At 41.3% G+C, this 24,259-nt stretch overlaps 3 protein-coding genes across 6 annotated transcripts in view; 2 read left to right on the plus strand and 1 right to left on the minus strand.

Moving 5' to 3' along the window:
- Positions 1 to 10,337, plus strand: part of dyrk1b (dual-specificity tyrosine-(Y)-phosphorylation regulated kinase 1B) — a 54,196-nt gene extending 43,859 nt beyond the window's left edge. Inside the window, exons 5-13 of one of the 2 annotated variants that reach the window (XM_088409991.1) lie at positions 356 to 503; positions 2,457 to 2,606; positions 3,752 to 3,888; positions 4,025 to 4,171; positions 4,835 to 4,975; positions 5,608 to 5,728; positions 6,485 to 6,667; positions 7,719 to 7,822; positions 8,727 to 10,336. In XM_088409991.1, coding sequence (XP_088266117.1) covers positions 356 to 503; positions 2,457 to 2,606; positions 3,752 to 3,888; positions 4,025 to 4,171; positions 4,835 to 4,975; positions 5,608 to 5,728; positions 6,485 to 6,667; positions 7,719 to 7,822; positions 8,727 to 9,242 — 1,647 coding nt within the window. In that variant the 3' untranslated portion in view covers positions 9,243 to 10,336. Of the gene's footprint in view, positions 1 to 355; positions 504 to 2,456; positions 2,607 to 3,751; positions 3,889 to 4,024; positions 4,172 to 4,834; positions 4,976 to 5,607; positions 5,729 to 6,484; positions 6,668 to 7,718; positions 7,823 to 8,726 lie in introns of both variants that reach the window. The other variant, XM_088409990.1, reaches the window with a different exon arrangement.
- A 505-nt stretch (positions 10,338 to 10,842) lies between these two features.
- Positions 10,843 to 18,092, plus strand: ppox (protoporphyrinogen oxidase). 3 transcript variants are annotated; one of them, XM_088409993.1, is made up of 13 exons: positions 10,843 to 10,901; positions 11,506 to 11,592; positions 11,689 to 11,823; positions 12,025 to 12,140; positions 13,332 to 13,464; positions 13,632 to 13,776; positions 13,859 to 14,052; positions 14,791 to 14,851; positions 16,187 to 16,305; positions 16,564 to 16,677; positions 17,069 to 17,218; positions 17,314 to 17,356; positions 17,448 to 18,092. In XM_088409993.1, the coding sequence occupies exons 2-13, from the start codon at positions 11,509 to 11,511 to the stop codon at positions 17,585 to 17,587; spliced, it is 1,434 nt and encodes a 477-aa protein (XP_088266119.1). In that variant the 5' UTR covers positions 10,843 to 10,901; positions 11,506 to 11,508; the 3' UTR covers positions 17,588 to 18,092. The 3 variants fall into 3 exon arrangements, with proteins under 3 accessions (XP_088266119.1, XP_088266118.1, XP_088266120.1); XM_088409992.1 differs by having other exon boundaries at positions 10,849 to 11,007; XM_088409994.1 differs by lacking the exons at positions 17,314 to 17,356; positions 17,448 to 18,092 and having other exon boundaries at positions 10,849 to 11,007; positions 16,983 to 17,128.
- Positions 18,093 to 18,096: 4 nt separating this feature from the next.
- Positions 18,097 to 22,511, minus strand: rbm42 (RNA binding motif protein 42). Its single transcript, XM_088409995.1, has 12 exons — positions 22,190 to 22,511; positions 21,904 to 21,961; positions 21,692 to 21,827; positions 21,391 to 21,454; positions 20,285 to 20,362; positions 20,035 to 20,192; positions 19,589 to 19,756; positions 19,189 to 19,323; positions 18,827 to 18,947; positions 18,652 to 18,749; positions 18,390 to 18,486; positions 18,097 to 18,286 (listed from the first exon to the last, which is right to left on the minus strand). Exons 2-12 carry the CDS (start codon positions 21,957 to 21,959, stop codon positions 18,174 to 18,176), a joined length of 1,224 nt encoding a protein of 407 aa, XP_088266121.1. The 5' UTR covers positions 21,960 to 21,961; positions 22,190 to 22,511; the 3' UTR covers positions 18,097 to 18,173.
- Positions 22,512 to 24,259: the final 1,748 nt, after the last annotated feature.

A 24,259-nucleotide genomic window follows, 5' to 3' on the forward strand; every position in this document is an offset into this window, starting at 1 on the left:
AAACAGAAGCTAAATCTCTGGAAACAGTTTTATCTATCGATACATCCATCCATCCATCCATCAATCGAACATCCATCCTTCTATCCATTTTCTATACCACTTATTGTATTGTATTCATGATGGATCAATAGTCAACCTGTCACAAAGAAACAGACATTCACACCTACAGTTTAGAATTTCCACTTAATTAACATACATGTTGATCCCTGCTGTCGACTGTATGAAGTGGTTCATGACATGTGAGGACAAAGTTTATACATTCATTTCCGAAAGTCTCATTAATCAGCCCCTGGATAATTGTGCGGGATATCAAGCTTATGACACGCCCAAGCTCATATTTACAATTTGTGCGCAGGTGGTGAAGGCCTACGACCACCACGAGCAGGAATGGGTTGCCATCAAGATCATCAAGAACAAAAAGGCATTTCTAAACCAGGCGCAGATTGAACTTCGCCTGCTAGAGCTCATGAACAAGCATGATACGGAGATGAAATATTACATAGGTGAGTCTGAAAGTTTGAACGGGAGGGACACAGCTCTGTGTATTTATAGGCTTTTATGGATGCATTTTTAGTATGCGTTTGCTTACTACACTTTAAAAAAAAAAAGTTCATGTTTTCTGTTTTTGGTTTAGCAATGTTGGACAAGTTGCCAAATCATTTTTTGATAAAGCTGAATATTAATGTGTCTTAAAAGTCATCATCATTGTCTGACACATCAAATACCTTCTCCATTTTCAATGTATCTATAACTCCTGAAGGTGGTCTTCTTCTTCCTCGTCATTTGTTCAAATATCCTCATTATTCTTCCATGGGTAGTCATCTTCGGACCCTGTGCTACTAGTTTAAAATGGAGGTTTCCAGAATTTTTTTGCTGAAGGTGTCTTTACCCAAGTGATGACTGTGGTGAGATTAGAGCCTGGAAGTTTGCCCTTTGTGTGTTTCTCCCCCCCACCTGCTGACATCCATGCGTGCCACTGCTCTTGCATTTTTATGTTGAGCGGACAAGTCAAGATGTCTTTTCCTTTTCATAATGCGTCAAAGTCCACTGAAAATAATTAGCCACGCAGCCTCGCTGTCCACAACAAAGAGGCAATTAGGCTGCGCTTGACAAAAGTGCATTTTTGCAATGTTCTGTGCAAACAATCTAAAACGGATGCGTACTGTATCGAATTAGAGGTGCAGCATATATCATTTTAATATTTTAGGCCTTGTACATGATACGATATTACTTTTTTTGCATTTGAATTATTATTATTCAAACACAGATGTGGAGAAAATTTGTCTGGTTATGCGGTTATAAGTCAACCCCCCTAATATGGGGGTTGGAATTGAGAGAAAAAAACTCGACTTGTACTCAGAAAAATATGGTACTTTAAAGTTACTTTTTCTCTCAAGGATGAATACATTTAATTATTTTGACATTTTAAAAAGAAAATGCAAAATTTACAATCAGAGCTGGTAAAGTTAACTTTAACTGTAATCGGAAATGTTTCAACTTTTGGGCGATTGCTACTTTTAAATAATACTTGTATTTCTAAGAAGCTGTATTTCAATACGGTGGAAGACTGGTTAGTACGTCTGCCTCAGAGTTCAGAGGTCTCTGATTGAATTCATCCTTCCTCTGTTGAGTTTGCATGTTCTCCGCGTGGTTGCGTGGGTCTTCTCCAGCTACGCCGGTCTCCTCCATTTGAAAAAAAAAAAACTTGCATGGTAGGTGTATTGGACAGTCCTAAATTGCCCTTAGGTGTGATTGTGAGTGTGAATGGTTGTTTGTCAATGTGTGCCCTGCGATTGGCTGACAACCAGTCCAGGGTGTCCCCCACCTATTGCTTGAAGACTGCTGGAATAGGCACCAGCAAGCCAGCAACCCTAGTGAGGATAGGTGGCTGCACCAAATAGATGGATGGATAGCGGAACTGATATTTGGTCCAGTAAATAAATAGACTGTACTCCATAAATGAAATGATTAATCATACATTAATTTACACACCAGGGCAAGAACAATTTATATTGCCACCATGTGTACCCTACTGTATTAGCAACACACTGTTTTTTTTGTTTGTTTGTTTTTTTTACAAGAGAATGTTTATTTACTTACAAGACTTACAAGACCCTAATATTACAATAATATGAGCAGGTTGTTATATTACTTCACTTACTGCATAAATGTAATGTATTACTGTTACGTGTACCCCCAACATTTCTGCAAAATGCAAAAGACCCAATTCCATCTGCATCTGATGATGATAAAACAAGTTGAAAACGTAATTGAGGGCAAATAAAAGCGTTTTGTCCAGCTATTGAAAGTCTTGAAACTTGTTTGTGTCACCTACAAATTGAAGGATATTCTTCACAGAGGAAAGTATTTTCCTGCATCTGCTTGACCTTATTCGTATGTCACTCAATGACTTCTCTCCCTTCTGTGTTTGTGTGTTTGTCCGTTTCTGTGTGTAGTCCACCTGAAGCGTCACTTTATGTTTAGGAACCATCTTTGTTTGGTGTTTGAGTTGTTGAGCTACAATCTGTATGATCTGTTGAGGAACACCAACTTCAGAGGGGTCTCCCTTAACCTCACCCGGAAATTTGCACAGCAGCTCTGTACAGGTAAGTTAGACAGTAGAGCACACTCACAGGCACAAAGACACACACCAGGGCAGTGAGTGCACCAGTGTCTCTATCGGCCAACTGGCTTTTGGCCCGTTGTTGGGTCAGCCTAAAAATATAGTTGACTAAAATGTCAGGCAAGGGACGCTGTAGTGAGCACTGCATGGGTAATCTTAGAGGAACATGCTAGTTGGTGGGAGTTAAACTCAAGCTAATGTCTTTTTTCCAGATCCTCACAATTACCACACCCACTTACCAGTATATGGGCTTTTTGTACGTGTAAAGATTTTAAGGCAATGACAATAATCCTCAATCTGTGATTGCAATGGTCATATGTGGCCAGAACCTGCATTTTGTGAAACCCATCCTATCCATGACATCATGTATTTCTAACAGTAAGCTGTGAAGTTGTGCCATAACCCCTTTTGCATTGGAGTTATCCTATTTTGTGTTATTAAAGTCCTGTCCTGCACTCTGAATCTAGCTCTCCCCCCAGGAGATTTCTTGACGGAAAAAACTTTGTTACTTTATTGTCATAGCTTGTTGAGATGTTGATGCTGGTTGTGTAAATAGATTAAATCATGTAGAATGCACTAAATAGAGTGCAGACATCCTCCAACACCTCAAAAAAGCTTGGGATCACCTACATGCAGTACCTATATCCTGCATTTGCCTTTCATTTTTTTTTTTTCTGAGAAATGATAATTTATCACAATAATACCAAAAGGTGGAAAAATGTTGGCTCGTGCTGATGTTGGGCAGAATCTTTGTATCTTCAAAATCATGGTTTTTCAGGAGATCCCAAAAATGAAAAGTTTGTTCAGCCATTAACGTTTAATCATGAAAGAGAGCAAACCATTTTTAACACTTTAGATCATGCAAAAAAAAAACACGTGTGGACTGATCAATAGTACATATTTTTTGGAAGAAATATGAAATTGACCAAACTGTGTCTTCTCAGGTTTTGGCCCAATACCAGCAATATGCACATTTTTCCACACCCTGCATCTAATTCAAATGGTCTCTTTTTACCACACCCCAAGAGTAAAACCGCAACTGATTTAGTCATTCATGTAGTCATCAATGTTATTATCATCATCTTTTATATCTACTCACTACTAACCCAAACAATTCTTTGTGCACAGCATTATTATTCCTGGCCACGCCAGAACTGTCAATTATCCACTGCGACCTGAAACCAGAAAACATCCTGTTGTGTAATCCCAAGAGATCTGCCATAAAGATAGTCGACTTTGGATCGTCCTGCCAGCTTGGGCAGAGGGTGAGAAGCAATCACCGCAACAAATGATTTTAACATATTTGTCAACCATGCTGCCAAAATGCCTTTTGTCAGTACTTTTATTGAGATACACATTGCATGGTTTACTAATTCCACTCTTTTCTCATCCTCCCATCAGATCTATCAGTATATCCAGAGCAGGTTTTACCGCTCCCCTGAGGTTCTGTTGGGAATGCCATATGACCTGGCAATTGACATGTGGTCTCTAGGATGCATCTTGGTAGAGATGCACACAGGAGAACCTCTCTTCAGTGGCTCCAATGAGGTTCATATCTGTATTAGACACAATTATTGCAACTTTTTTTAATGCCACCCAAGGCTCGAAATATGCGGATTTGCATGACTGTTAGCGAAGTAAATGTCGCTAAACCATAGAATCAAGAGCCGGCCAACGAATTCAAATTATTATTGCCATCACATGACATAGCTACCATCATCAACATGCCGTCATTAAATAATCATAGTCATTTGCTGACTAAGGACACTAAGAAACTGCTCATCATTTACACTGTCATTGTGTGATTATGGCACAAGTATTGGCAAGCTACGAATCGAGACATACAGTATGGTGCAGTCAAATGCAGTTGGACATGTCAAGCTCAAAACAGTAAAAAAGGCAAAAGATGCATAAAACAATAAGTGCAAAAATAATGATTGTTAATGTCATATTTTTATTGTTTAGTGAAAAAAATGTTGCCTCAGTTCCCTGGATTTAACCTGCGAAAAAAAAAAAAAAACTCGGCAAATTTTGAAAATTGATCCTTAAATTGAGTCAAAGAATCACAAAACTGTTCAGCGAGAAAAATAAATAAAAAATCGAGCCATGCCATCTCAGAATTCGTCCTAAGAGCTGAAGTATAATCGCTGTCCTCAAGATGTTTTTCTGATTTAAAATACTCACATAGTAAAAGTGTGCTCCTTTGTTTAGGTTGACCAGATGAACAAAATTGTTGAAGTGTTGGGGGTCCCTCCCAGCCACATGTTAGATGCGGCTCCTAAAGCCAGGAAGTATTTTGACAAGCTATCGGATGGACTGTGGACAGTGAAGAAGAACAAAGACATCAAGAAGGTATCGCATTTCAGGACCACTCTGACATTTTTCCAATAAACCCTGCTCACACACAACATTCTGTACAAATGTTTCTTTTGTTGAGATCATTTTAATTTTGAAATGTACAATCTGCTGAACAAAACTCACGAGACTGCACAGTTCTCAACTCTAGGTTGAATTAATTGGGGGTTGGTGATTCACTTTTAATTGGAAATATAAATGTAATTTTTATAAATATGATGTTTGATTGTAATATAAATTTATTACCTGTGCGTGTTCAAAATACTTGGGTTGAAAAATAATCGCACATTATTCAACATTGAGAGGGAAATTGCTTTTACTTAGAGGCCCTAAGATGTGTTTAGGTCTGAATCCTCAAGTCATTTTGGAACTGCACATGTCAAGTTTGGGAACTCAGTGAACCTTCATGATTTCTGTAATTTAATGAGTCGAGAAATAAAATGTGTTAATGCAGTGATTAGCTGGAAACCAGTTCAGGGTGTACCCTGCCTCTCGCCCAATGACAGCTGGGAGAGGCTCCAGCACGCACGCGACCCTAATGAAAATGACCTTCAGTGAAAGGATGGATGGATGCATGTTCAGCCATCATCACTTGCATTGTTTCTAATTATGTGCGTGTTCGTTTTCAGGAGTACAAGCCCCCAGCTACTCGGCGTCTACATGAAATTTTGGGTGTAGAGACTGGAGGTCCAGGGGGGCGGAGAGCAGGTGAACCAGGACATGCCCCCTGTGACTACCTGAAATTTAAAGGTAAATCTTCACAGGTTAATTGGTGTTAAGGTTAGTACATTGACATATTGCTGCTTCTGACTTGTATTTTTCTTCAGATGCGTTCAAGTGAAAATGAATCCAGCAGGTAGAAAAGTCGGTTTGTTCGTCAACTGGTTCAAACTTTCCCGATGAGAATTTTTGTTCAACTCAAATTTGAACTCCATGAACTTTGATTCCACAAATGTTGAGCAGTGAGCCACTGGTTCAGAGCTATCAGTGATCGTCTTATTTCCTGGAGCCCGAGTCATTGCCCAGCAATAAATTTAGACTGAAATACAGAGACTAATACTGCACTGTGATACGCCATACGGTTTCAATTGCTAAAAATTGGCATGCATTTATGTGCAATAAATAGACGCAATTGGATACTCTAGTTTCAACTAATTCAGCTTCAAGTTTATATGCTTCCTATTTATTTTTATAGGGAATATTTCACATTCACTATGTTAGTGGGGCAATACTACAGTGTTTGTTACATGATCATTTTAATAGGGATTAGACTTTTCTTGTTTTCTAATTTGATTCCTCGTGTCTTGTCAAAATTTCACCTGTTAGGTTAGGTTTTTTTTTTTTCCTCTACTGAAACGCTATCAAAATACATTTTACAATTTCCTTCGCTACCACCAAACGGCATTGTTTTCACAGCTTTTTGTCATCAATTGTCCTTAATCTGAGTGGTCAACAACCAGCATGTGTGTCAGGTTTGTCACATGCTTTCTTTGTGTCTTCCCTTAGACCTGATCCTACGCATGTTGGACTATGACCCCAAAAGTCGCATCACGCCATTCTACGCCCTGCAGCACAACTTCTTCAAGAAGACCACAGATGAAGGAACGAACACTAGTTCATCAACATCCACCTCTCCTGCCATGGACCACTCCCATTCAACCTCCACTACTAGCTCTGTTTCTAGCTCTGGTAAGCATACTGTGCACATTCTGCTCCTCAAATGTTCTTCACTATGTTTCTTCATCACGCTTGACCTATAGACTAGAAGAGATTAGAAAAGTGATTCTCTTAGCTAACCGCAGCAAAATAGTGCAACCTAACCTGTACTAGAAAGTATCTGAAGGGTTTCGTCTGGGGTGTCCCCCGCCTACTGCCTGAAGGCGACTGGGTTAGGCACCAGCAAGCCGACGACCCTAGTGAAGATACGCGGCTATAGAAAATGGATGGCTGGATGGATATTTTGTGTAATAGCCGAGCAAACACATTACAGGATTTCATTAGACTCGGTCTTATTCATTAGGGTTGTGGCTGAGTGTAGGATTGTCCCATTTGACTTTGGGAGATAGCTGGGATACACAGTGGACTGTCACCACTCACTTACTGATCACATACATAGATAAACGTCTGTGGACAATTAAGACTACGTTACTCCAGCACATGACTTTAAAAATATTGATTTTTTTTTTTTTTTACACTTCTGTTATAAATAAGTCTGATATGTCAAAGTGGACTTATAGCACAAAACAAAAATTCACATGGCACAGTGTTCATGCAAGTAATATGTCAGGGCTCGGACACATCTACTCAGGTTGGCAAATTAAATTATTACCATACCCACAAAGTAGTCTATGACCTCTTCTCCCACCCAGAGCCCCCGCTCCCCATTTTTGGGTTTCGATGACATGTAGGTTGAATGAGCACAATCTACGCGTAGTGTATAGATTTGAAACAAAGAGAAATTTTCAACGACAAAAATCAAATACGTCACAAACGTAATGTCTACAACTGATCTAACCTGAATGTTTTTGGAGCATGCGAAGCTGGAGGGCCTGCAGAAAACCTGCACAAGCATGGAGAGAACATGCAAAGTATGCAAAAAGGCCTGAGCTAGGATTGGAACCCACTACCTTTCGGCTGTGAAGCAGATGGTCTAACCAATATCACTGCAGTGCTGCCCAACAATAGGCATGGAAAGCCAAATCAAATTGATTTGCCATTGAAGTTGCTCTCTTATTTACAGGTGGCTCCAGTGGTTCTTCTAATGACAACCGCAACTATCGCTACAGTAACCGATATTACAACTCTGCTGTGACACATTCGGACTATGAGATGACGAGCCCACAGGTAAGCAAACAACAGCATAATGAAGGCTTCATGTGTATCATACTAGGTATTAGCTCTTTCAAAAAAAAAAAAAAAAAAAAAAAACTTGCATATAAACCATAAATAATAGACAGCATACATATTAAATGGAGTGGAGGTTTTTTTTTTTTTTTCTGAGAATTAAAAACAAGAGTGTCACTGAGTTGACCACAGTATTTACTGTTAACTATTTTATGAGGTAAGTGTAGAAGGTTGGTAGTTCAACTTTATTTCAAAGGTTAAGTAACTAACAACATGAAATGTAATTCGGCCATACGAGTTGGTGACCCTGAAACAATGTCTGGGGCTACATGGCTTACCCTTTCTTATGAGTTTTGTCATGATGTTAGGAAGCTGAGCAATGATTGTTTTTTACCTGAGACTTGCACGTCTGTGATGTCATTTTCGGTTGACAGCAAATGGCAAAATGGAGCCCTCTGAAATGGAGAAAAAGTGGCGGATTTTTTCTATTTGATATTTGATCAGAGGTCCATGTTCAAACTAGCGCTGGCACGTAGAACATGTTAATGTAAAAAGAAATGACTTTAAATTTACTGCAATAGGCCAACCTCAGAAACCGTTAGTTTATTAAATGCCATTTCATGTATTAAATGCCATTTCATGTTTTGTGAAGTAAGATTACAGTACTACATTTTGGTGAAGAGCCAAAAACCTGCTCTTATATAATGCAGCTGCTAACCCACTAGTTAGTATCTTGTCTAATGCGTAACATAAACTCATTATATATTTCATTTGTCACACCTGCAGCATTCATCTTAATGTTTAACCTCGTGTTGTTTGGAAAAGGCATCCAGTGACGCTGATGCCAACTGGCCACGTCTGTGACTCACCATTGTGTTTGCTCCTCCCCCAATGCACCTGCCAGGCTCCATCCCAGCAGCAGATGAGGATGTGGCCAGGCAGTGATGGTGGAGGTGGGGGTCAGGACCCAGCATACACCCAGTTGCTGCTCCACAAGCCGGCTGCCTCCCAACAACACCAGCGCCACTTCCTGGACCAGCCCCATCATCCACACCCCACCTACTCCCACCATGGGAACGGCGGGCGTGGCCTTCGACAGGGCGGACAGACGGGCATCGGCGGCGGGGGAGGCCAGCAGGGATCCTCGCCCCAAATGAGTGACAGCATGGATGTGGGCGTGTCCTTAGGGCTGCACCACCTCGGGGCGGTGTCTTCCATGGAGGCGTCTCAGTTCGGCTCCGCCTCCCTACCCCTCACTCTGCCAATCGGACTGTCTGCCTTCCGGACTCGGACGGCCCCCAGCGCCCCTGGGCCGCAAGCCCCGCCCCCTGAGGACTATTACCCTGCCTCCAACAACAATAACCCCGCTGCAGGGGGCAGAGGGAGGCCGGACTCAGACGAGGGGCCAGCCAACTCTTGATAAAACCTGAACCATGCCCTAAAGCCATACAATTTTAACTACAACTACGACAACTACACACATACAGCCAGAGTTCAGAGACAAAGACATTAACTTTGTGCTGAAGGAGACAGTCTGTACTGCATGAGAGGAGGAGGATGCTGGGAAAACTCTCCTTTTTATCCTGTTTTACTTTTTGTCTTTTGTTGCGACTGTCATTTGAAAAGGAATGATTGTGACAAGTTTGTTTTTATTAATATTATTATTGTTGTTTAATATTATTTGATTTTCTTTTGTTTTTTTTTTTCTGTGGTTTGAGGAGTTCTGTGTTCTATTGGTTGTTTGAGCCTGGAGAGGAGGAGGAAGAGGATGAAGAGGATATAGAGGGCCCTGGCTTTTCTGTTTCACTCCATTCAGAGGCAGAAAGTGGAAGGAGAGCACACTTCATGTTTACAAATTGCAACATTTGTATCTTCTCATTTACAGTGTTTAGAGGAGCGATCACGGCACACACAGACACATACATATGCATCTCTTTAACATGAGAGATGAGAGTCAACGTGGGTAATTCAGGACACTTGGATTTTCTCTCGTGTGTAATGCGTTTTTTGTTTGGTTTTGTCTTTCCTCTCTCACGGTCAGCCTGGTTGTGACAGTGTATAGAGAGGGAGAAAGGTAGGTGCAGGGAAGAGAAGGTGACAGGACACTGATGCCTTCCTGGCACTCATAGGGATCTCCTTCACATCCTCTTGTCTTCCTCTCCTGTTCCTCGTATTGTTTCTTCTCCAGACAGCTCCTCCTCTCTGTGCTGCTAATCACCATGACAACTGGTCCGGATTGCTGCTAAAGATCCAACACAGATCAATAAAGAAATAAAAAGAATAGAAACAGAAAGTTATAAAAAAAAAAACTTTTTAACTCTTCTGCTTAAGAGAAAAGGATAAAGAACCACTGCATCTCAATGTATTTATTACTATTTAACAAGAAAAAAAAACAAACTGAAAGTAACCCTTTTTTTCTGCTCTTTGTTTGGTTGCCTTCTTTCTGCAGGTGAACTCTGATTGGCTATTGTAACAGTGACGAGCTAGTGACGTGGCAATGTCACTGTGGGGGCTGGGTGGTGGGGAGGGTTTGGGGCAAAATAAAGTTGGATATATAATAAGAATAAAGAGTATACTTTTGCACACCAAAGTCAAACAAACATCAGCTCTCCGCTTTTATTCCTACTAACCCTATCCATACATCTTGTCAGCACGAAGCCTGTCTGCACATCTTCAACTGCTTACGAGTAAGTTTATTTTGTAATAAGCAGACCACTATCAAAATCTGAATGTTTTTATTACACACCGTGGAACGATATATGGGTGTTCGTGATAATGGGGAACATTCTTAAGGAGGACTTGTGTGTATAATTATACATAAATCACATTGTAAAACAAACAAAAAAACATGGGCTTTATTAATGGAAAGAGTGATTCAAATGTTTTTTGTTTGTTTTTGTTTTCACAGAAAGTCAAATGCAGACTTTTGCATTACTGTTGTAGTAATTGTAGTTCGTCGTTGGGTGGCGACAACAAGCGCAAGTTTTTACGGTACAACATGATTTAAAACGAGGAAGAAAGGCGCCAGCAGAAAGACGCTGTGTGACTGCGGTTTCCTGCGCTTGCACATGACAGCAAGGTAACGATCTTGTCACATTGTGCAAGCGTTCTCGTGTACAGAGAAACACCATGGAGTGTCTGAGGTCTCGTTCTCAATCTAGGAGGGCAAGCTAACCGTCTGACAGGTGACTTTTTCCCCCCCAATCATCAATTTTCTGTACCCTGTATGTCAGATGGATTTGTTTTCTGACTAGTTTTTCATATTCGTTTACTTTCAAATATATGTTGTAGCTTATTTAACAACTCGGACTGACATTAAAACAAGGTGCGTGTGTACTCGTTCGCAATTGTAAAACCACGTAATGTTGAAAGGGCACTTTAAAAAGAGCTTTCACAAGTACAGTTCTAGCCCAAATGAAGACAACGCCGATGTTTAATTTGTTATTATTAGGACATGTTCAGTGACAGTCAAACAGGTGTCATCGGTAAAATTTGCTGCGGGTTTTCCGTTGTATTTGGACATGACCCGGCGACAGACTGAAACATCCGATAAGCAAACTGCTCCATATCATCACCAGCAGGCTCGTCGCACCCTTTCATAGTTACTAGCCTCGTTACAACACCCTCATTCATCGTGCTTTTTCTTCAAAGTGTTACTATTTCTAAACTGTGTTGTCATTCAGCAAATGAGGACTGTTGCGGTCCTCGGAGGGGGCATTGGGGGATTGGCGGCATCTTACTATCTTTGCAAAAGCCCCCAGGTTGCGAAGGTAACCACAAAATAATTTCCAAGATTTTTATGCTTCTTTCTCTTTTTGCAGATTCTCTTCAGCCATTGACAGCGTTTGTGTGTTTTTCTTCCCAAGGTCATTTTACTCGAATCCAGCAGTCGTTTTGGAGGTTGGCTGTGGTCCACCAGGAGGTCTGATGGAGGGGTATTTGAACATGGACCTAGAGGGATTCGACCCGCTGGGGCAGTGGGACGAAATACCCTTAATATGGTAAGCCTAAATGTAGTCATGAGTGTGTTGGTGTAACCTTTCTAAAAATAAAATGCTTTGGAGGGATATTATCCAGTAGTCATTCCTTTGGCATTAGGGATTTCAGTCTTGGAAGGTGTTCTATTAGCAGATGAAGTACAAGTTAACCAAACGTAAACTGTGAGGGAAAACCATGTCAATACATAGTGTATGTTTGTTTAGGTAGAGGACCTGGGTCTTTCAGGGGAGATCCTGCCTGTCACCTATAGTCACGAGGCATCCAAGAACAGATATTTGTATGTCAACAAACAACTTCATAGGATGCCTTCAGGAATAAGGTAAAACACTGCTTGCAACGTATTGTCTATATTTTATATGTTTTTGTGTATGTGTTTGCAAATTGTTAAATGTGAGCCTTTGTAAAGTGCTTTGAGCACCTTATGGTGTAGAAAGCGCTATATAAATCCACTCCATTTACCATTTATTTTCATGTACTGTAAATATTTTTAAAAAAGTCTTCTTACCCTTGTATGAATACCAAGTTTGTTATATTAAAAAATAATAATTTGAACTCTTTTTTTGACTGTTAAAGCAACACCAAGAAACTTTTCAGCCTTCATAAAATATTTCCATAACCCTTCTGATGGAACATCGGAGGGGGTCTGTATCGCTTTGACTGGCACTATGCAATTTTGAGAAAGGTTGCAAATAAGTACAAATGTGCTGATTGCTATATGGCATTTGTACAGTATGTCCCGATTCCCCATTTGTGACAAATACAGCAGTTGATTTGAACGTCTAAGAGTGATTACTGCTATCATGGCAGAAGGTAGAAAAACACCAAAATGAACAGCCAAAGATCAACCATGGCCCAGCTTTCACTTGGTGGTGTGAACTCAACGACAAGGAGGGATTTCCGACTGATGCTTTTTGGGCTCTGTTTCTGGTCAACTAGTAAGAAAACATTGATGCTCAAATCATAACGATAATGTGAATAATCAAGCTGTTGACCGGACATGAAACAGAATCAAAAGTATGATATTATTTAGCTAGAGTTATGGTCATGACCCCATCACTATTTATCCATCACACAGCCACTGGAAACAGAAATGTAATTCAGTCTAAATGCGCGCAACCAAGAGATCAGGATTTCACAATACTATGCGCTGGTCCTTATGGAAAATGGGGTCTTACTTCAGGCAAAACATGAAAACTGTTGTCCCAATGTGGCCACCATAAAACAAAAGCTGAAAGTTCTTAAGCTTTGCTTTTGTGTAACCAATATAACTCGTTCAAAATTAAAAAAGCAAAAATAAATAATGGAGGTACCATTAGAGTTACAACACACAAAACTGCTAACCGCTAACACAATTTCTTTTATACAATGTGTTTTTGTTCTATAATAAATTATAACCTTACATTTACAAATAGGAGGCTTTAGCCCTCATATAATGTATCATCAAAAAAAAAAATAACCTACACCAAATATAATGAACTCTACTCTCCTCTTTTGTGCTGCTGTTTTCCAGTGGCCTTCTTCAGACAGTGCCACCTTTCTCACGCCCCCTGCTATTCAGCATTGGCACAGAGATATTTGCCAAGAAAAGCAAAGAGGATGACGAATCTGTCCATTCTTTTGTGTCTCGAAGACTTGGAAAAGAGGTGAGGATAAAAGGAACCCATTTAAATTCTCTAATGTCCAAGTGCCAATCCTAGCTGATGTATGAACCATATTGTCTTCTCAATGTCCCATTAGTACACACTAAGCACTTTTACACAATGACAGTTTGTGTATGTTTTTTTTCTTTGTTGTGTGTGTGTGGCACTAGCTTGCAGACATTGCTGTGGACAGTCTGTGTCGGGGGGTGTTTGCGGGAGATTGCCGGAAGTTGAGTGTGCGCTCTTGCTTTCCCATTCTCTACAACGCAGAGCAACGCAGAGGTTCCGTGACGCTCGGCATGCTCCTGGGCTCTGGTATTGCCACGTGTTCCCGTCCATTTTTCTTTATTATTTGCAGGAAATCTAATGTTAAAGTTTTATTGGCTTAAACCTGCAGGACCCTCCCAAGTTGTTTCTCCCGGTCCTCTGAGCCAAAGATCTACAAAAGAGTCGTGGGCCCAGTGGTCCCTCAGAAGGGGGTTGGAAGAACTCCCGGAGTCCATCACGGACTTTCTCCAAAGGAGCAGGAGGGTGCAGCTACACCGAAACGCGCCTGTAAAACGCATCAGCCCTGCAGCTGCAGGTTGGACGGTGAGAGAAGAAACACACATTCTCCTCTTTTTATTATCCTGCTATGTCCCCACGTTCCGTTGGCTTCCTTTGACTTTACTGTATGTATATACTGACCTCAGTGCAATGAAGTGTGGACGTTGTGTAAAATGTAAATTATAAACTGAATACAATGGTTTCCAAATCCTTTTATACCTAAATTCAACATTATAAAGATTTGTCTTTCAAACTGATTCTTTATTATTATCACTGTTATATTTAAACTATTTACTCATTTTCCAACGCTATCCAAATGAAAAAAAAGTTTGGGCAGTGGCTTCTTTACCACTGTTTTGTCACCTTTTAACATGGCAACACTCAATTAACGTTGGGGAAGTGAGGTGCAAATTTGTCCCATTCTTGCTTGATGCACAGCATCCGTTGCTCAACGGCCTGGGGTATTCAGTGTCATGTTTTGCCTTTTATAATGCTCCACATGTTTTCAATGGGAGACGGGTCAAGACTGCAGACATGTCAGTCTAGTACTTGGACTCTATTAGTTCAAAGCCACACTGCTGTAACACGTGCAGAATGTAGCGTTAAGTATGCAAGACTGTATTTTAGCTATTTTTGCGTGTCGCTGCGAGAAGTGGAATGAATATAAATAACATCCGCCAACTAACACTGACAGTTCGCCTCATCAATTATTGAACTTGGATCCTGATTGTGCAGCTGAAGAACCAATTGTATAGTTTGAATCAAAATGTGTTTTGTGTTCAGATCCATTTGGAGGACGGGATCATAACAGCCGACCACATCATCTCTTCTCTGCCTGCTCAAGGTCAGTCAGAACAACATGTCATTTGACAAGCCCAATTTCAAGGAAGTGTTGCTGTGCGAAATGTTATAAAAACTAAACTGAAGGAAATTTGCTGATCTAGAGTAACACCTGCCCCCTCCCCCTCAAAAAAAAATCTCATGTTAATGGATCACAAAGATGGGATCAAATTGCTTACTTCTTGTAAAGAAGTTTTTTTTAAATGAAAAAGTCATTTTTATTTGAGTTGGGTTGATAAAGCCTTGTGAAAATTTTGATGTGCTTGCCGTGTTGATTTTGAAGATTCAGTGCCTCGAAGCGTTGTAAAATAGCCATAATGGTGACATCTGGTGATCAGATAGAGTCATAGCAGCTATAAGCCACAAAATAAAAATAATTTAAAAAAATGGAAAATATCAATATGGATTTGTGCAGAAAGTTTACTTTCAGCATAAAGTGTCGTTTGGGATCAAATTAAAGAACCTTTCATAAAGTAAGCGTTGACTTCATTGTTTTCTAGGAGGGGATATGACAGTGTGGGTCAAACTATTCTGATATGGGGAGACTGTGTGTTTAGGATAATAAGATTGAAAAGCCTCCTAATTATAAATTCATTTACAGTGTTCCCTCATTTTTTGCAGTTAACGGGAGCCAGAAACAACCCTGCAAAAAGTAAAATTCTCAAAGTAGGATCCCCCCCCCCCCCCCCCCCCCCCCCCCGGCAATTTTCATGTATGCATATGTGTGTACCAGAAATGTTAAAATGTGAAATGTATTTATACTTTACATATTTGAGCCAAGATTACTGCAGTACACATATGTACTTAAATCTATTATCTACTTAAATTTATGAAGCCTTATACAGTGACTGTACTGTTATCCCTTCCAATTTCCATCCTTTGGCTGGAGTTGGGGAACGCGGAGGGCCGGTTGGCGCCTGTAGCTGACCAAACATAATAACAAGAAAGCAAAGTTTACACTAGAAATTTCAATTTATTACAAAAGCGCTATAGGTAACATCTTCCCATCGATTTCTTTTGTCCTCAATGCTTTGCTTCAGCTGCGGTTCTTAATCGCATGTCAGTGTCACTCGAAGAATGCGCCACTGTTCTCAGCGGTCAACAGCTTGAACACGACTGGCCAGGAAATCTGTCAATCAAAACCTCATACTTTATCATCGCGTGATCACGAGACTTACTGAGAAAGGCTTCTGAGGCGTCGCTTCAAGTAACTTGTCTCACTTGGCCGACACGGGCTCCGTAGTCTCGCTGTCAAAAATCCCATCTCTGGTTTTCATAACAACGTGTGTTACTGAGAGAAGACCTTTTCCGATACAAATTTGTGTGTCTGTGCCCTCAGTGCTTTCGTCTGTCCTGCCATCTTCCTGTCAGCCTCTCATCCAAAATCTACAAAGCATCTGCTCTGTCACGGTTGCTGTTGTAAATCTGCAGTATGAGGGTTCTGTCCTTCCTGTGACTGTGAGTAGCGTTACGACGCACGCACACACGCAGACTCGCACACATTTGTCTACCTATATTAGGCTACATTCACACTGCAGCCAGAAGTGAGCCAATTTCCATTCACAAAAGCAGACAAGGCGACGGCAACTCAATGTAAGGAGAGCAAAGTGCAAAAGCCAATGTCCTCAAAAAAATTGGATTGGAGCCCTCAAAATCTAGAATACAAGACAAAAACGTGCACACTTGGTGAAGTGATGAATGTGTGTCTCTCATCAGGGGTTTGGGCACCTGGTTCCATCATCAGAGGATCGGGGTTTACTGGGCGTGGTCTATGACTCTGTCCCCTTCCCTCAGCACAACAGATCTGAAGGACCCACAACGAGACTGACGGTAATCGCTGGTCTCTGATATAGTATTGGCACCCCCTGACCTGCTTACTTTAGTTTGGTTAGCTTCCACCGCTCAGAAAAGTTCCTTTAACTTTGAAATGACCCATTCAACGAAACGGCACTTTGATGTAGTCTCATTTCCAATCTTTGCAAAAAAATAACCTCCGACCCCAGTTTATCTTCACTCACAGCAGCTCGAGATTCTGTACAGTTCAAAGCTTTGTCGTCTTTTGCTAAAATGAGTATTTGAGATTTTTTACAATGCTAATGCATGGTCCTTTTTGAAAATGTACCTATGGTTAGCAGACAGTACAGCAGCGGTTTTTGGAAGAAAGTTCACCTCTTGACAGCGGTGGATTGACACCCACCTTGCGGCCATGCCTGTTGTCTAGGTGATGATGGGGGGCGCCTGGTTCCAAGAAGCCTTTGGCTCCTCGGACGCAGTAACAGAGGAGCGTCTTTTAGAGCGAGCCACCGAGGCGGTGCGCCGTCACCTGGGAGTGGCCTCGGAACCCAGCTGGAGTCGGGTCGCTCTCCATAAGGTATGACCATACCCACTCTCCGTTGATTGTATTTCTTCCTATTATTTGGCCTACATGTTTCTTCAATTGCTATGTTCATGCATGTCTCTCATCAGGATTGTATACCTCAATATTATGAGGGGCACTTTCGCAGAGTAGGTATGTATGAAGTCAAGTCAGGATGTTGCTTATTTTGCTCTGTACGTCTGCAGTATTTCAATCTGAATGTGTTGTCTTTTTCCATTTTCAGAGCACATGCGCAGCTTCATAAAGGACAACGATCTGTCACTTTCTCTGACCGGTTCTTCTTACGATGGCGTGGCTGTCAATGATGTCATCTTTAGTGCAAGGACAGCTGTAGAAAAGTTGTTGGGAAAAGAGATCCAATAATGAACTTTTAATTTATTTTCTAACTACAATCGCGTTAATGAAGGGAAAAATGTGACAAATCGCCATTGTCAAGCTTCAACCATTTATGTCAAAATCTGGTGAATTGGTACGTTGGTCAGTCCAGGCATGGGTGTTATTCTCACAACTTAGTGACCGATGGAAAGTTTTGAAAATGGCTAGCTGCTTATGCCGCAATATTAGTGGTCGAACAAACATGCCGTTTTTGGGATCTTCTGTAAAGGGGCCGTTATGGACGTACAAGGATGCCACTCGATGTCAGCGATGTGTAAATAAAAGATGGAAATCTATGTTTAAGCGGGAAAAAGCGCTTTGAGAGTGATTAGCTGCACATTTGTAAAGACTACTTACTATTCAGCGTATTGAACCGAAGCCTTAACTTTTACCGGAGGAATTGTACAAACTGCAATTTTGGAATAAGCTGAAGAATGTACACCATGGATGAGATTGTGCTCTAAGCAAATATACAGTGGAGGAACAAAATGAAGATGTGCATGTTTAAGATTTATTGAAAAGGGGGAGGTGGGAAATGCATCTATGTTCACAGACAAGACAGATGTTGGGAAAACTATCTAAGGCCCAGCTTTTTCTTCTCTTTCTGCTTTTTTCGCACGACCTCCATGTTGCGGTCTTTCCACATGCTTTTTCTCAGTTTGATGGGGCGGCTGCCAACATACTTTCCTGGGTTGGGAGGAACAACATTTTGCACTTGAGCAAAGGACAGTGGATTATTTTTGTTTTGTTGTGAAGGTGACAAATATGGAGCATAAGAAAAGCCACTTACCGTTCATCTCCCTCATGGCTCGCACATAATCATTTGGATCTTTGAAGCTGACAAAGCCGTAGCCTTTTGTTTTTCCTGTGCGCTTGTCTCTCACCACCTGATTTGGAGAGGTGTAAAGGCATCACAAAAAGTTGTCAAACTGACCCAGCCAGGACTTTTTTTTTTTTTTAAACCACTGAAATGGGGATTTCCAAGACTGCGCTGCATGTCGGAGAATCATTGCAACCTCGAAAAAGAACAGCTGACGAGCGCGTAAACTTACTTTAGCTTTGAGGAACGACGGATATCTGCTGAAGGCTCTGGCCAGTATGTCATCATTGACCTCATTCCCTAGGTCACCACAGAAGATACGGAAGTCATCTAAAACAGAGAGAGACATGCGACACGGTGAGACGGAGCAAGCTTGACGTCATGCTCGTGACGTCAAGTAGCTCTACCTGGCTCCCACTCTAACAGGCTGGGGTCCTCCCAAGAAGTCCCCGCTGCCGTTCGGATACACTTTTTCACTTTCTCCGACTTGGGCTTGCTCTTTTTGTCTTCTGTGGACGTTTCTACATGCTTCAACACATACACAAGACACACATGGGCTGGAAAAAGATTCCTGGGTAAATGAGGAAATTTAGACTTGTTCAACTGGATTTCAAGATTTGGACTTGATGGCTGAACTTTGTAGCGGGACTAAGGGCCGCTCGGGCTGGAATCCATTCCACCATTTCAAGTAGCTTAGCTCCCAGTGCGTGGCCGTGGCTCAAAAGTTTGCTGAAAGTCCTTCATTTCATGGAGGTGTGCATGTGGCTACCTCGTGGCGCACCGGTTCTCGCTCGGGCATGATGGGTCCAATGACTGATCCGCCGTCTTCGCTCTCCTTCTTGTCCAGCAGCCCCGCCGCCGCCACGGCGGCCTGCTGCTCGGCAACCCGCGCCGCCAGCTCCTCCTGACACGGCGACAGACAACTTTAGCATGCGGGGATAAAATACAGCTCAGCCCTAAAATCAGATATGAATAGCTCCTCTTTTGCAGTGACATCACTAAAAATTGCATACCAGGCAGTAAGTAATAGGGATGGGATGGGATGGGATTTTTTCTTTCTTTTTTTAGCTTGTTGGGCCTGTAGTGCAATGAAATACTGACGATAAAATAGATTTTACGCAAGTTAATATCTGCTAGAAGCTTTATAGTGACTCAACAGCACCATGTACCATTCTGGCTTGCCGCTGAGCCCTAATGTCATTTTTCCGGAGCGAAATAGTGACAGGCGGGGCGGAGTAAACGGCCGGCGCCCCTTGGAAGACCGAAGGGGGCTTGATGGTAGTCGAGACTGCTGTTCTGCTGGGCGGTGACGAAACCATGGGCATCACGTCGCTGGCCTGAACAAAGCAAACGAAGAGCTGTGATATCAACAGATGCTGTTACCCCAAATGAATATGATGCCTCTTAGCTAGCCGAGTGGACGGCATTAAACTTTTACGACCGAATGAAACGTCACAAAAAGCATCAGAAAGGCGAAAAAAAAAATTTCATAAAATTTCAAGCAGTTAGTTATCATTACTACCATATGGTGCGTCATGCGTTGCGCCCACAAGCTAACAAGGAGAAGCCGAAGGTGCACAAACAAGACGGTAAAAGTAAAGCGGCGAATACAAACAGTGACGGGAGGAGCAGGGCTCATGTGCTGGACGGGCGGCGCGGCGCTCGGCGACGTTGGGCTCTGCATGGGAGCCGGGATCATCATGGGTGGAGGCGGAGGCGGGCGCGGCAGAGGAGGGGCTACGGGAGGGCGCATGATCTGGAGCTTCGGTGCCACTGCGACATCAGAGCACGCGCGCGCAAATAGGATGGGATCGGTTCATTGAAACACTGGAGTAGTTAAAGTGTTTTGAGGGGGTGAATGTCACCTGGTCGCTGTAGAATATGGGGAACGAAGGCCGGCCTCATCATCGGGGGAGGGGGAGAGCGTACCGGAGGCACCGTGGCTGACAAATCAAAACAGTTGATGTACAGTCAACAAGCAAACAGTTTGTTACAGTTAAGACTCTTTCAAAAACTAAATAGAACTGTATGCAAATATAGTTTATCTATTTGTATAGTTTCCTAACTGAATATTCAAATTTCTTCATGTTGACAACTTAAATTGAAATTCAACATTCGGAAGCTTTTAACTTTGTTACAATGTTCAAGTTCTCACCTGAAACACCCTCAAGTGTTATTTTACTTCCATTGATGCATATCAAAGAATTCCTTACTTATTCAGCCCCCCCGCGAGCATATACAATAATAGGCATTCTGACAAGAATAGGTCCTCGTAGCGCAAAAGTAAATACACGGCCTACTCATCATGTTTTTCCTATCATTTTCATTCTGGTGTTGGAGAGATTTTCCACCGAGTCGTCTGAGTAAACAGTTTTATTAGTTACAAAGTGTAGAAAATGTGTTTGGGAGCAGACGATCGTGTTATGAGTTAGAAGGGCCGGTTTAATAGGAGGAATGAGGGTTAGTGTGTCTTTTGCACATCTTTTGCTTAGTTGGCAACTCCCGTTTATTTCAATGTCAGTAAATGGCCTCTTTTTGACTTCTTTCACTCCTCACCATTTCATTCACTTCAGAATGAAGAATGAAGAAAGGACTCGAGTAGTGAGTAACATCACAATATTGGATAAAATATATATAATTAGTTTTCAAATTCAAAGGAGATGTTTGTAAACGCCTTATTTTTATTCAACGCCACAATAATCCGTTTGCTTTCATAAACGTCAAAAGAAAGCCGACACTGTTGAGATGCTGAATTTCTCAGGATTTGAACATTTGTAGATCTCTAAACATGTAATCAATTATTAAAAATAATCGCTTGTTGATTAATCACGCGTTTAAAAATAAATCTTATCGTTCACCAATTCGTTACTTGTTATTACTTGGGCAGTGAAGCTTGATCAAATAATTACAACGGTAGTATTTAGAACAACAAATTACAATGACATTCCCCTATTGTTTGAATTATATTTACCTGGTCCAACAAAAGTTGGTGGTGGTCCAACAAAAGCCCCTCTGGCCTCTAATGTTTGCTGGACCTGACAAAGAAAGAAAAACAAGTGAGAATGCATATTTTCATATGCAGATGATGACCAGAGCTCTCAAAAGGACACTCCTAATCTGACGGGTGTTACTATGGTATCAGTCTTATTTAGAACTGCATGGCTTTCTGAAAGCTTCTTTGGTCAATGTGGAAACAAATAGACAAATGTCATGCTTTGCAACTTGTTGCACGAGGCATGGCATTCGCTCAAAACTTTTGAAAGAATACAAACCTGTCTGTAGGTGTTGGTGCCAATAATTGGTCGAACGACTGGTACCGCTGTAACAGCCAGGGCTACAGGTACAGCCTCCATGACAGGTGGGTTTCCTGAGAGGGGCACAGCTCCACCAAGAACCTCTTGCTCAAACCTAGAACAACAGATTTGATTAAGCTTGACAAGCTTGCATCTCCGGAGTCATTTCAAAACTAGTAAGCGGTACTCACAGAGCCATCTCCGCCTCCATCTCCTTCAGACGTTCCTCTCCTGATTTGATCGCCATAGCTAGGACGCACAAGGTACATTGGGCACGTTACTATAGCTACAGAAGTCCATTAGCTCATACCATGTGATTGGGTGTTTTATTTACATTCATTTAACGTGTAATGTATATACAGTTGAAGTCATCGGCCATCCATTTCTGCGCCGCTTATATTCATAATACAAGTTTTGTTTACCAGCTAAGCTTCATTTATTTTCACGAATACATTCAAATGCGTTTTATTTGCTTACCTATGTTTGCAATCGCGGTTCTCTCTACACGAAGAAGGATCTCCTCTTGTGAAGGTTATGCTTTAGCTAGCATATACAATTTTAATGGTAGTTGGTTGTGGTCCCCCTCATTATCTTAAAATTAGGGTAAGAATCGAGCTGTATTATTTGCTTGTTAACCAAAGCGGTACTTCTTAAAAGACCATGACAACAATGCAAAATCGTAATTATAAGGTCAAAAAAAGCGGATGAGAAAACCGTAGTGAACACATTTGCCGCCTTGTTAGCAATAGCATCAACGCTGGAGTTCCGCCGTTTATTACTTTACAGGTTAGTCTCCTGCCCCCTAGTGGACCGGAGTAAGTGCGAAGTACAAATGGGTCAGGAGGGGCGGTGCATCTTTGATACGGTACAAATGGGTGACCCTTGGGTAAAGGCTTTATTTTTGTCATGAAAAGTGTAATTGCAATAACTTAAGAATTTTCATATGTTTTTGTTTCTTTCAATCACTTTCACTTATTTGTTTATTTATTTGATTATGTTTTAGACAAAGCTGTAACCCGTATGAACGCTGTAAAAAATAACAGTTGTTGAAAGTTGCTTTTTTTGTTAATGGTAAAATGGATACCGGTTTAGATATAATACAATTTTTAGAGATGAAATTGTTATATATAGTCATTGCGTCGAGTGTGGGGGGGGGGGGGGGGGGGGCGAAATGTTTTCTCTTTCCTTGGGAGCTTCGCAAAATATAATTGAGAAGCAATTACAAACTATTGCAAATAGAACTCACAGTGTGAATGACACTCAACACATACATGCGTGAGCAGACACCGATGTAATACAATTTAAATATTGATATTAAATATTTAATATTAGGTTTACATTTGAATTACTTATTTTGGCATTATGATTTACGCCTACCAATGAAATAGAGACTGAACAAAATGGATGGGCGGGAGGCAGGGGGCATTCCCATACTTTCTGAGCCCCTCTAACTTTGGGAAAACAGGATATTATGAGAAATGTTAGAACCAAGGTTCTCTCATCCCTTTTGTTCATTTCAAGCATGCTACTTCCAAACTCCTTGTCACCAGCTGTTCTTGTAATTAATGGTCTAATGTTACTGAAACTGTTATTGCTGTGGTCATTACTGCTTTTGTTATCAATTTTTGTAATTCTTCTCTAGGACAAACTTTCAAAAGAGATGTAAATCTTAATGGATCTTTTCCTGGTTGAATAAAGGTTTGAAAAAGGATTCATTCAAATCGGAAATGCTTCTTAGTTCAGGGTTTTTTATACAGTGACAAATTGCAATGTTGTGTACATATGGAAGTTTATAGTCTCTATCACAACATTAGCAGGTAGATTTTACACGCAGAATGATGTTATATTGGCAAAATGCAAAAGTCAATGTACAATTTTAATCCCCCAAAATCTGGGTTTGAGTTTAAAACCGATGGTACATAGGGACCTGGCATCTAATGAACAGCACCGAAGGCTACAAATGACCACATTCAATATGACAACGGGGCGGCTCGGCGGTAGTTAAAGGGACCCGAGTTCGAATTGGGCGCGTGAATGGTTTTTGTCCCTGTCTGCCCTGCGATTGGCTGGCAACCAGTTCATTGTGTCCCCCGCCTACTGCCCGGAGCCTGTTAGAATAGGTTCCAGGAAAGCCCGCGACCCTTGTGAGGATAAGCAGCTTTAGAAAATGGATGGATGGAATATGACGGTGGCGCTGGCATACAATTGAACTCTTAAAGGGACACTGTTAGACCGTTTTTCATTAAAAAGGAATCAATTACATGATTGTACATGTCAGAAAATTGCAAATAAATGTGTTCTTAACGTCCAACAGTATGTTTTAAACATAATCATGGGTCTAGTTATCATTAAATTATATTACACAGGGGGTTGCACGTCTCCATGTTTATTAAAGCTTCAAACAATGGTAAATGAATGATAATGAAAAACTGTCAAATCTCACACAGTACTCTTTTTGAGCCAGTTTATGTATGCGTCTGTTTCTATTGGTCAAGGAACGATGACGTAGGATTGGGCGGAGAGAAAAGGATTAGAGGAACTCTCCAA

Source organism: Hippichthys cyanospilos, chromosome 3 (genome assembly GCF_059441005.1).
Source record: "Hippichthys cyanospilos isolate Australia breed blue-spotted pipefish chromosome 3, RoL_Hcya_1.0, whole genome shotgun sequence".
In the NCBI taxonomy this organism is placed as follows: Eukaryota; Metazoa; Chordata; class Actinopteri; order Syngnathiformes; family Syngnathidae; genus Hippichthys; species Hippichthys cyanospilos.

Bases quoted from the DNA above. Each gene is read 5' to 3' on its own strand.
- ppox (XM_088409993.1), top strand. From the start codon at position 11,509: ATGAGGACTGTTGCGGTCCTCGGAGGGGGCATTGGGGGATTGGCGGCA. The intron at 13,465-13,631 runs GTGAGGATAAAA...GTGTGGCACTAG, and splicing joins CTCGAAGACTTGGAAAAGAG to CTTGCAGACATTGCTGTGGA. The intron at 16,678-17,068 runs GTAATCGCTGGT...CCTGTTGTCTAG, and splicing joins GACCCACAACGAGACTGACG to GTGATGATGGGGGGCGCCTG.
- rbm42 (XM_088409995.1), bottom strand. From the start codon at position 21,959: ATGGCGATCAAATCAGGAGAGGAACGTCTGAAGGAGATGGAGGCGGAG. The intron at 19,757-20,034 runs GTTTGTATTCGC...TGCTTTGTTCAG, and splicing joins GCCCTGCTCCTCCCGTCACT to GCCAGCGACGTGATGCCCAT. The intron at 18,948-19,188 runs GTAGCCACATGC...TATGTGTTGAAG, and splicing joins GAGAACCGGTGCGCCACGAG to CATGTAGAAACGTCCACAGA.